Source organism: Gasterosteus aculeatus, chromosome 10 (genome assembly GCF_964276395.1).
Source record: "Gasterosteus aculeatus chromosome 10, fGasAcu3.hap1.1, whole genome shotgun sequence".
NCBI lineage: Eukaryota > Metazoa > Chordata > Actinopteri > Perciformes > Gasterosteidae > Gasterosteus > Gasterosteus aculeatus.
This window is the reverse complement of record NC_135697.1, coordinates 16,886,939-16,899,185: the sequence shown is the minus strand read 5'-3', so window position 1 is coordinate 16,899,185 and position 12,247 is coordinate 16,886,939. Positions and strand designations below refer to the sequence as shown.

Below are 12,247 nucleotides of genomic sequence, written 5' to 3'. Positions count from 1 at the left end.
TCTGAACTAATAAAAACATGGCGTTCAGAACTAACTATTTTATTGGTAAAATATCAAAACCTGCAATTTGTTTTAAAATTATGTTAAATACTTTCCAATGAATACATTTGAAACAGGACAATTACAATACAAATACAATATTCACATTGGACAGCTTTAAATTATTTGTTTTGAAAATTCAAATGCGTATTTCGGATTCATAAAATAAAAATTTACTGTAATTTGCAACCAAATTCAAAAAGATGAAATCATTTATTACGCATCACCGCTGGAACATACACCAACAGCACCATCTCAGACTTTTATTTTTTTATTTGAGGGTTTAACAACTCACTTTTAGGCAAAGAAAAGGATAGTATTTTAGTAATAATATTACATGTTTTAGTTTTACAGAGAAAAAAAGACACGTCTGGACAGGACCTAAATAATAAACTATGTGTACACGCTTTTGTTACAAAACTTGGGCATAAGTGTGGCAATGAGGGAGCAGATAAAAGGGAAACAGTGTCACATCGATACATATACTCATCCCCCACCCTTACAATACCAACCAAGAGAAGAAATGATACTTGGAGTAAAAAACAGCAAAAAAAATTAATATATATAATAAAATATAATACCAATTGTACAGTACACAGTTTTTTTCTGTCGTCCTTTTTAAATCCTGAACACGTTAACAGCTCGAGTCGCGTGTTTCTCTCCGTCCGCGCCTCCTTAGAAACATGACTAAAAGTAGTGTACATTTAAAAACGAGGTCACCAACACTTTTCCCGTCTTCCTCCTACGCTTTAGTCACTCGGGACTCCTGTGACCGATTAGACGCCGACACCTTCCATGAGGACTTGTAGCTTTCTCTTGAGGAAACGGAACAAAGTAAGCGAGGGATCAACACGCAGCGCGAGAGACGCAGACTATTCGCTGTGAACGATGGGAGACAGTTTGGAAAAATACACTGGTACTAAAAAAAAAAAAGGTACCTCACTTCCATACGTATGCGCAAACACTGCTAACGGGAAAACGTGAAGACAAAATAAACTGGATTAATGCGTTTGCTACTAAAATGGTCATGTGGTCTGAAGCTCCTCCCCCTCAGGGAGACAGTGGTTCTGGTCTCGGGCTCGATTGAAGTCCGATCTAATTGATCATCCACCTGTTTCTCTGGTAAGTTAAGTGGATACGCTTATTTTTTGGGGGGGGAGAGGGGGGAGCGTTACCATGGTTACGCTAAACCCTCCTCAGTTCTCATGTCTCGTTCTGTTAAAAACTTACTAGTTATCATTCTGGATTATGAAAAAAACTTTTTTTAAAACATCAAAAACAATCTAGTCTAGAAAACTTTTTTTTTTTTTTTCTTCAAATGTTGTTTCTACTGAATGAACTCAGTCAGAACCGTTGATCTCTCCGGCTGGACCAGAACCGGGACCGTGATCAGGACTGGTGAATTGTCACTCTCTGACGGGCCGTGTGGCGGCAGCTTCCTCTTCATCAGGCCCCAGTTCACCGCGGCGGTCGCCCCCCGGCAGCAGAACTTGTGGCGGTCCAGGAGGCCGGGGTTCCAGAACCGGTGTCGGCACCGGCGGCACTGGAACGCCGCCTGTTTCAGATGCTGGCCCCGGTGCTTCAAGGCTTTGTGCAGCGAGCCGGTGCGCCTGCCGCACACCTGGCAGCGCAGGCGGGCGTGGCGGCCCCAGTTCCGAGGCGGGTGGCGGACGGCGTGGTGGATCAGCAGGGAGCCCTGCTTGGCGTACGTGGCGCTGGGGCAGATGGGGCAGGGGAAGCGCTTGATGGGGACTTCCATGGAGGTGAGGCCCGTGACCCTGACGGCGCCGCCGCTCCACCACTTCACCTTCGTCAGGCCGCCCTTCGCCCTCAGCTGGGCCAGGACCTTCTTCTTGTTGAGCTGCGCCTGCAGCCGGCCCCGCCTCCTCCTCAGAACCAGCAGCTTCTTGCGGGTGTCTTTACTCAGCGGGACCCCCACCAGCTTTCCGTCTCTCATGATGCTGTGGATCAGCACCCGCCTTTTTTTTTTCCTTTGCTTTCTTGTTTGTCCGTGCCGCTTTTGGTAGTTTTTGGAGCGGTAGTGAAAAGGGTGCTGCAGCTGCTGATGTGGGTGTGGTGGTGGTGGTGGTGGTGGTGGTTGTTGTTGTTGTGGCTGCTGTTGTGGCTGCTGTTGTTGTTGTTGCTGCTGCCCAGAGTTCCCTTGCTGCATGTGGGACGACCCTGCGTAGCTCGAGCCCGACCCGGACTCGTAGAAGAGCGGCGAGTAGCCCGTGGGGGGGGTCTGGTTGACGCGCTGGCCGCTGCGGTCGATGCCGTGCTGAGACAGCTTGTGGCGCACCAAGCTGTTGGAGTAGGCGAAGGCTTTACCGCACACGTCGCAGCGAAAGGACTTCTCCAGCCCGACCCCGCCGCCGTGCACCGTCTGCTGGTGCGCCGTGAGGTGGAAGTAGTGGCGGAATGATTTCCAGCACACGGTGCAGGTGTAAAGCCTCTGCGAGGGGGTGCCGGAGGTCGGGGACTTCTCGCCTTGGGAGCAGGCGGTGAAGTAGTCGGGGTTTCCGGCGGCGGCCACCTGACTGATGGCGGCGGCGGCGGCGGCGGCGGCTGCAGCGGCGCCCTTGACTCTCCGGCCCTGGCTGTCGATCTCGCCCTTCCTGTGCAGCTTTCCGTGCCTCACCAAGCTCTGCGCGTAGGCGAACATCTTCCCGCACAGGTTGCATTTGTAGTTCTTCTGGCCCGAGTGCACGGTCAGATGCTTGGTGAGGTGGAAAGGCTCCCGGAACATTTTGCCGCACACGTCGCAGGCGTGGGGCTTCTCCCCCGTGTGCACGCGGTTGTGGCGGCGCAGGGTCTCCGCCCGTCTGAAGCGCTTGCAGCAGATCTGGCAGCTGTAGGGCCGCTCCGTCCCGTCGCCGGGCGGAGCGGGGCTCCTCCGCCTACGGACCAGGCTGTTGGGGTCCCTCTTCTCCCTGGGCTTCCTGGGCCTGCGGGGCTTTGCGTGGGGCTGGCTTGGGTGGGTCAAAGGCATGGTGGACCCGTTGAGGCCCGACGTGGACGACGGCCCGCCCAGGTTACCAAACCCCAACCCCCCCAGCAGGCCCCCGATGATGTCCCTCCTCTCCCCCTCTCGGCCTTCTGTGTTTATGTCACAGGAGGCGGCGGCGGCGGCAGCGATGGCTGACATGGCGCTGCTGGTGACCTCGTCCTCCGAATCATCCAGTAGGGAGGAGAGGGGGAGGTGTGGCTGCTGCTGCGTGGGTGGCGGTTGGTGATGGTGGTGGTGGTGGTGGTGGTGATGCTGCTGCTGCTGCTGCTGCTGCTGTGGGTGGGGGTGGGGGTGCAGCGTTGGAGCTAAAGGGGCCTTACGCAGAGTTTGGCTGCTCATGTCACCAGCTAGCGTACTCTCGGAGGAGTACAGAGACGACGACTGCGACCGCCTGTAGTCGTCGACCCCGCCGCTGTAGGACGACTGACTCTGGTAGCGGTTTCTGGAATAATCCGCCGCGTACTTGTCATTCGTCATTGCTGCCCCATCGTTTGGGATCCCCACTCCGTCCCCCATCTTGCTGCTGCTGCTGCTGCTCGGGTTGGAGGAGCCCCCCCCGCTGTTGGCCCGGTTCTTGGAACTGCGGGGGGGTTTGCCGCAGGCGCCCGAGGCGGCGTGGTTGAGGAGAGAGGTGCTCTCGCGGAAGCAGCGGCCGCACGCCGGGCAGCGGAAAGGCTTCTCGTCGTGGATCTTCTCGTGTCTGGTGAGCGACTCCCGGCGGTTGAAGGACTTTTGGCAGATGTTGCAGACAAAAGGCCGGTTTTCCGAGTGGGTGACGCTGTGCTGGATGAGGTGACCCCTCTTCTTAAACCTCTTCCCACACTCGCCACAGCAGAATATCCTCTCCGGGCTCGGGGAGTTACAGTCGGACTTCCTGCTCTGGCTCTCCGGCGTCAAGCCGTGGCTGCGGAGATGCCGCCGCAGGCTGGAGAGGTGGGTGAAGGTTTTGCCACATTCGCCGCAGTGGTACAGGGGCTCTGGTTCAGGGCGGCCCGACGAACCGCTACTGTGGCCGTCCTGGGATTTGGTCAGCTGTTGGTTGCCGTTGGCTACGAGCACAGAGGTGGAGGAGGGGGGGGCGGACGAAGAGGAGGACACGGTGGAGGGCGACTGCTGGGAGGACGAGGAGAGGAGGGACGCGTGCGGCGGCTCGCCTCCGATGCCACTCATCCCGACGCCCCCGGACGCTCCTCCCACGAGGCCCGACGAGGAGCTCTGGCTGTGCCCACTCGAGCTGCTGTTGTGGCAGTTGCTGCCGCTGCCATGGCTGTGACTCTGGCTGGCGCTCTCAGATTTCCTCTGCGGCAGGTAGCCCGCCATCGCCTTCTTTCTCCGGCTCCCTCCGCTGGAGGCGGACGACGACGAGCTGTCGCCCGTCTTGGCGTCGTCTTTAGAGAGGGACAGGTGCAGAGGCAGCGGGAGGGGAAGGCCGGCCTCCTGCTGCATTAGCGACGCGATCTGGTTCGAGGAAAGGACCGGAATGCCTTGGAAATCAAAGCCCCCCAGCGGGGCGGGCTGGGGAGCCGGGTGGAGCGGGTGGGGGTGGTGAGCGTGGCTGTGTGGGTGAGATAAGGCATGGGGGGTCAGCTGCTGTTGCTGCTGCTGAGGCGGCGGCGGCGCGTGGCTGTGGCTGTGCGAGGAGTGGAGGGCGGGGGGCGGGGCCAGGGTGGAGTTGGACTCGGAGCCTTGGCCCAGCCCCAGGCCCAGGTGGTTGTGAGTGCCCTGCTGAACGAGGAACTGCTCCAGGCTGCTGTTGGTGGGGACGCCGGACAGGAAGTACTGGTTGGCGGCGAGCATGCAGCTGAACTGCTGGTGGAGGCTGCGGGGGTCCGACTGGCCGACCAAGGGGACCGCGGTGCTGGCGGATGGGTTGTTGGAGGCGGAGGAGGTGGAGGGAGAGGACGAGGACGAGGGGGGACCGGGGGAGGGCTGGGGCACGGAGAGACCCGGGTGCAGCGGCGGAGGCTGGGGCGCGGGCGTGACGACCCCGCCGATGACCCCGGCGCCGCCCCCGCTGCCGCCGCCAAAGTCAAAGCGCCCCATCCCCGAGTGGAGCTGCTCCTGGGCCAGCGCCGCCTCGGCGGGGTGGAAGGGCCGCAGGAACTGGGGGTACGCCGAGCTCCCGCTGCTGCTGCTGCCGCCGCTCATCTTGCTGGACTTCCTGGAGCTGTGGGACGACGACTGGCTCTGGTGGGAGATGGACGGGGGCGGGGCGCCCATTTTGGCGAACAGCGACGAGGAGTCGGCGAAGGCGTTGCTCCGCGAGCTCTGGAGGGACCCGAGGCCGAGGCCGGACAGGAGGCCCCCGGAGCCGTCGGCGGAGGGCTGGTGCTGCTGCTGGAGCTGCTGCTGATGCTGCAGCTGCACCTGCTGCTGGTGGCTCAGCTGGCGCTCCAGTCCCAGGCCTTTGAACTGGTGGGCCTGGTGCCCACTCAGCATCTCCAGAATGTCCATGGGGTACTTGCTGAACTGGAACATCTTCCAATACGGCCGTGGCAACGTGCAGCGTGGCCACAGCTGCCACGTGCACTCAGCCTGTGGTTGCTGGAACCAGCAGTGGCCCCTTGTCTAGAGGGGGGGGGGGGGGAAATCAGAGGTAGTCCGGACCAAGGAGGACCGCTATAATCCAACAGAAGCCGATGCTTTGATCTTCTCACTTAAATGTATCAAAGTTTTCTTTGTCTTCCGTTCAAGAGTGAAGCCTCCCAAGTGCTTCGGTGGGACGTTGTATATAAAAAGGGTCATAAATAGGCAAAAAATAAATCATACTCCAAAAAAAAGCAAGTGTCTGTAGTGTTTCTTTAGAGTGTTCCATAACCATAAGCGGATGTCTTTAGGCCAGCAGTGGGTCCGTTTCTCCGGTGGAGAATGGCGGCCTGCTCCGCGGCGCCGGTCCCCTCATGGAGCGATCGGGACAGCCTGAAGAGGGAGGAGCAGGAAGAGAGAACAACCACGTCAGTAAGTGATTCGGCGACTTCACAGCACGGCAGTTCAACAACACCGGGTCGCTCGTTCCGGATGCTCAACGTCTCAAGAGAACCGAATAAACAAGTCAAGCACCCGATTCAGCTGCAGATACACAGCGTTTGGAATGTTATCATCTAACCAGACACTTGCACTTTGCCAGGAACTGTAACGTTCACTTCCTGTTGAGACTGCCGCTGGGGCCGGACGCACTCCTGCACATGGGAAAAGGTTATCGTTCCAAAAAGGGGTTATGAAAGGTTTTATGCATCTCATCATTTTGTACGCTGGGTCATCGCCTCTTTTCGGCGCCAAGAACCGTTTTGGGCGTTTGTTCAACCTGGTGAAATGTTGTTCTTCTGCTGCTCAATGTTGAACTTACAAGTGTCTCCTTTAAATACGCAGAAAGTACAGATAGCCTGGTGCCTCTTTGTGGGGCGCTTTAATCACGTCAGCGTTACGTAGAAAATATTAAACGGGTTCTTCCTCTTAACAGCTGGTGAATGCCGTTAAAACTGGTATTCGTATCCTCACGCTGTCGACAGTCCAGAGAGTCTGGAGGGGGAAAGAAATGAGAGCGGTGGCTCCAAATGCCACACGACTCCCGCTGGTCAACATGGCCGCCCCTCCCTCCCTCTCACTCCCTCCCTCCCTCCCTCCCTCCCACGTCAGATTTAAAAGGTGCTCTGGTGGGCGGCGTCTTTGTGAGAGACCAAAAACAAGCTGCTGAGGAGCAACTTTGAAAATCTGTCCCGTGGTAAACGGATATTTTGTTCCTGTTGTGATTAAAATGTTTCCATAACCAATCGGGGTGACGATGTCTTTCCTATCGATTCCCAATCAGATGCCGTCAAATATTGTCTTCCTAAACGCAGTAAGAGTCACATTCTGCTCATAAGTCATCCAGAGTTTCTACGGCGGCAATTTTGAGGCAAAACTAGATTCTATGCAACACAACATGAAACTGACGAGTAAAAGCAGCGTTGCTGCAAACAGGAAGGACCACTCGTTCAAGTCCGAGCCAAACAAACCCGGCGACTTCCTTAATGTCCTTCGCCGTGGACATTGGCGACGCGGGACTCCTGCCGGTGTGCGTCTGCCTTGCCTCAGCGACGTGTCGTTTTTTTTTTTTTTTAAAAGACAGCGTTTGACCGAGTAGGACTCCGCTGTGACCGTCCTCCGGCGTCTCGCCCCCCCCCCCCCCGAGACAGAAACCAGAGACGCCAAACATCCTCGCGCGAGCGGCCGCAGTCAGAAGCTCGGCAGAGCGGCGCTCAGGCTGATCCTGGATCGGAAGAATACTTCATGAATGAAAGCTGGTTTCCGTCTGAATCAACTAAAAGCTGCTTGCGTGTGTGTGAAACGTTCTCTGTGAACGTCAGAAACGGCCAAACAAACGCATGGCGACGGCGTTAAGAGGAGAGAGGCTTCAGTCCCCCACGCAGACACATCGCCATCGCTCACGGATCAGACGCCCGAGACACAGATGAAACATGAACGCTTACATTAGATACGCCTGTGAATTCTACTTAACAGCAGTTTGTTCAATACTGGGACGGACTCAAACGAATGGCATCGGGTTCAGGACTCGCCAACAACCAGCGTGTCACGGGCCGAGGACACACCGCGCTGTCCGTCAGTTTCCCTCCGCAGACCGCTGTGTTCGATGGGGAACTTTGTAGCGACGCCGTTGTTGTCCACGGAGTGTTTCCTCCGAACGAGGCGCGGTTCTCGCCGGTTGGCGTCGCCGGGAAAACAGGACGAGGAAAAAAAACAAAAAAACAAGGAGAAATGAAAACGCAACGAGATGTTAAAAAAAAAAAAAAACAGACACTGTGAGGATCCCATGTAGGTTTTATATATTTATATATATTATGTTATAAAGCGCTGAATGTGACCCTGCAAACAAACAACGGGGGACGACGATGGACATGATGCATTTAATCAAGTGTATTATATTTACAGGAGTTTTAAGGTCATAACACTTTTAATTCCAGGTCATTTAGCTGACGCTTTTATCCAAAGTGACTTGCATTGTATTTTTAACCCATGACTTTCTACATTTCTGCTCGGAGAGCAATGAGGGGTTAGATGTCTTGCTCAGGGGCGCCGGGGCTCGAACCGCCAACCTTGCGGTCCCCGGCTCACCACCATCGACCCCGGTTCATTTTTAAGAGTTTGCTGGTGTCTGAATTACTAACGTAATAACGGTTTTGCCCAGTAAGTAAAGCAATGTTTAAGTGGAGTCTGACGCCGTCTCTTCCAGCTTATTTAAACATTTACGTCACATCGGCCGATACCCAGAAGCACCGGTTGGTTCTGTGCATCCCAACAGAAAAAAAAATCATGGACAGATCAACTGAACATTACGGTTTGGATAATATGTAATATTCAATAACGGGAGTCTGTATTATGATTGTATGTGGCGCTACATCTGGCATCGAAAAATCACACATTATTTTACAACGTACATCGTAATAAAGAGACGATGAAAAGCGGGTTAGAAGCATTATGGGGGAAACTTTTAGGGCCAAATGACCACAGCATCAGCTGCTGCAGCACCGCGTTAAACAGCCGCCATCCGTTTTGGAAACACGGGACACTGTGAGGAAATAAGTCTGTCCGACTCTGATCCAGCATGCACAAAAAAGTATCAGCGTATCAAATAAATATGACAAAATAACACACGCGCACTACTCCGAGGCAGACATGCACCCAGACGCTGATCGCAGTGCCACAGACATCCAGATGTTGACTTTAATCATAAATATAAGCACTGATCAGAGTGATGCTCCTACGGCAAAACAACGTCACGTGTCTTTCATTTAAAACTCTCCCTCCCACAAAAAGTAGAGTACAACTTTTCCGAGTTGAGGACAAGACGTCTGCAAAGATTAATTTAAATAAATAACTTTTAAACACACACACACACACACACACACATCTGAGCGTCTGCAGCGTCCACTCACAACTAGAGGTTAAGATCATCCGTCTCCACAACTTCTCCTGCGGGAGGTTTGGGAGCAGAGATGAACGAACTAATCAAGCTAAACAGTTAGTTTGACTCGCGGAGGAGCGGGAAGGCGTGTTGTTTTTATCCGCATCTTACCGGCTGATCCGCAGGTCTGAGGCTCCCCGCCGCACCGCAGCTGTTCGTAAGGGGGGGGACGGGGACGGGGAGAGGGGGGGCGACACGGTCCATGGACCACCGGGTGCGCTTAGCACCGACAGACTGAAGCAGACGTGCCGATGAGCGATAAGGTTAGACGGACACTGACTGCTGCTATCGCTCGCTGCCCAGCGCCTGCTAGCATCCATTGCTAGCTCGGCTAGCTAACCGACTAGCGAAACACTGCACCAACGGTCGCGGAGCCGCGTGCTCTTTTGCCCAATTTAATAAAACGCCAAGCCACAAAAGGGGGTTTGAATTAAACTGCAATGCGTATTATCACTGATCACTGAGCATCATTAGACTGAATAACAAAAGGTTGCACGGCACAACGTTAGCACCGCCAGCAACTTAGCCGAGCGGCTAGCTGCTCGGCTAGCTCGGCGGCTAGCAGCCGTTAGCCAACTGCCGTGAAGGGCTTTTGTTGTTATTGTGTTTTTCTTACCTTGTGGCGGCGGCGAGGCGCGAAACCCGCTCAGAAACATGGAGGAGCGGAGGCATCAAGCGGGGGGGGGACTGCCCGTCCGCGGGGCCCCTTTCTCCATCCGTGGAAAAACACCGCGGAAGAAGGCCCGGCTCTCCATCGGCCCGGGGGAGGGCTGCTTTTCACTCGCTGACAAAAACTAGTTCCGCTGTTCGTGGCCCCCCCGACACGTCCATTGTCTGCCGCCCGCCGGCCTCGCCGCTGCGCCGGCTCTACGCTCCCCTCCGCCGGGGGGGGAAACACCAGACCTAACGGCGCCTTTGTTTTGTTTCCGTCGTGTTTTTTCCCTCTTTTCTCTGCTCTCGCTCGGCTGTTTTCCGCCCCGTGTCAGATTTAGGTTCCCCCCCGCACACACACACACACACACACACACACACGCTCACACACATACACACACCTCCTCCTCCTCCTCTGTACGGACGGCTCCTCCGCCGCTGCTCGCCTGGTGCTGGTTTCCTGTCCGCACGATGGTTCCGGCAGAGCCGCTGCTCGGGTCGGTCCGTCCGGCCGCGAACCTCCGGACTCGACCGCGAAAACAAACAACAACAACAACCTCCTCCTGCGTGAATAAACAAGCCGCGTGCGTGTTGTAATTCCATTGTAACGGAGGTTGTGACGCTGAGGTGTGCGCGCGTGCGTTCTCACCAGATGTGTGAAATGTCAATTAAGGGGCATCACGGCGTGCGCGTGCTGCATAACATCACAAAGCGTGCGCGTGTGATTGGGCACGTGTGTGTGTGTGTGTGTGTGTCGTGCACGTGCTGCAGCTTGCACAGCGTGTTCTCGTCGGTTCGGTGTGTTTTAATGTGGGAATCCGGCTGTTTACTTTGAGGGCGCGCGTGCGTGCGACTGTAGTAGACCGCACTTCTGCACGCAGGTATTTCTGCGCACGCACACGTGCCCCAAGGAGTACACCTGTTGTGTTGAACATCAACACTTTGTATCAGATAAATAAAAGCTGTGAGCATGAATTGATCGGTTGTGTCCACACGTCAATCATAGTATTGATTGTGTCTTCACGTCACGTTATTTGTCACTTAGCCGACGCTTTTATCCAAAGAGACTTAAGATAAGTGCATTTCAACCATAAAAGAAGCGCCCGGGAGCAGGTGTCTCGCTCAGGGACACTTCGACATGGGGCAGCCGGGGTTTGAACCGCCAACCCTGAGACAGTGACTTAAAGAGTAATAACAAAGGCTGATTAAAGGCCTTAATAACGACGCTCCCTCTGCTGGGATTTCCTCCACTTGTTTAATATAGAGGCGGTGGATGGATGGCTTTAATGAATTGGGTGGAGAGCTCATAATTCTACGCCCTCGGGTGGCTCCGTCGGTGTAGAAACAGGTGCAGGGGGTCGCGTCCTCACTGTTCCAGGACATTAAATATGGTTTCAGTTTTTGTATTGAACTCTTTGCTGTCCTGCTCCTAAATGGTGGAACAACATCTCTGAAGACATCAGGACCAACGTCGTGAAACGTGTTTGATAAAATCAAATTGGTGGAACATTTTCATTCTGGTACAAGGCTCCTGATGGAAGGGCGCGTGTTGTGGTTCAAATGAACAAGAAGATGTTACAGCGTTTTAATACAATAGTCTTCATCATATCAACGCCAAATGCTCAGTTTCTTCCTCCAATGCGAGAATTGTATTTGCTTGTTCCAAGTTCCAACATGAGCTTTGGGCTTTGGGAATGTTCGATGGCTGAAGTCAAACATCTCTGACATAATATCAAACTGCAAACCGTGTAAAAGCTGCAGCACCAACAGGGTTGATTTCATTATCAATTCGAGAATGAAATGAGAGCATTTCACCAAACCCAAGAAGGTTTACTTCACAATGTTCTGAAACCCAAAAAATCAATAATCTCAAACGTCACACACACAAGACACAAACGAGGCTCAGTGGGATTTTTGTTTTAATTGTTATTATGAATAAACAGAATGCACCGATAACGAAGAGGGTTTGAAGTCTGTGAGGCCTTTGTTTGGATAAACATTGAGGGGGGATGAAGTAAATAAATGCATCGTACAGTTTGAGGTATGCGGAGTAGCTTTGAGAATACAAAGAAAAAACGCCCGAGCCGCTCGCGCGCACGTCGACTGAACGTGCACAACAACATCCGATTCAGACCTTTGGAGGTTTGATGAGATGTGAGACACTAAGAATACAAACTAATGTTCAGCCCCCCCCCCCCCCCCCCCGGTCTCTAAACGTTGGCTGGTCAACAAACATTCTCCTCCACGGCGCACTTCAGCAGCCGCTCCAAAAGTAAACAACAACAACAACAACAACCAGGCGGCAATGGAACTCTGGAGATGCCTTAAAGTTCTGTCCCAAATGAGCAGGTTGTTGGTGGGAAACGAAACCATCGGCGACACAAACTCATCCGACTCACTCAAACACGCCGTCAATCTACACGCTGAAATGTTTCACGCTTTGGTCGCTCGACAAGAAAAACGCCCCTTTTGTTTGTTATTCGTCTTCAACTAACCACCGTTTCATCACGACAACGTTCCAAAGTTTGGTCAAAAAGAAAACGAGGTTCTGCATTCCTAAGAAGAAGAAGAAGAAGAAGAAGACGACA

The 12,247-nt window shown here is 53.9% G+C and overlaps 1 protein-coding gene across 2 annotated transcripts; it reads right to left on the bottom strand.

The window, feature by feature from the left end:
* Positions 1–297: 297 nt before the first annotated feature.
* Positions 298–10,328, bottom strand: LOC144383538 (uncharacterized). 2 transcript variants are annotated; one of them, XM_078081342.1, is made up of 2 exons: positions 9,625–10,328; positions 298–5,965 (listed from the first exon to the last, which is right to left on the bottom strand). In XM_078081342.1, exon 2 carries the CDS (start codon positions 5,522–5,524, stop codon positions 1,367–1,369), a length of 4,158 nt encoding a protein of 1,385 aa, XP_077937468.1. In that variant the 5' UTR covers positions 5,525–5,965; positions 9,625–10,328; the 3' UTR covers positions 298–1,366. The 2 variants fall into 2 exon arrangements, with proteins under 2 accessions (XP_077937468.1, XP_077937469.1); XM_078081343.1 differs by having other exon boundaries at positions 9,120–9,629.
* Between the last annotated feature and the right edge of the window lie 1,919 nt (positions 10,329–12,247).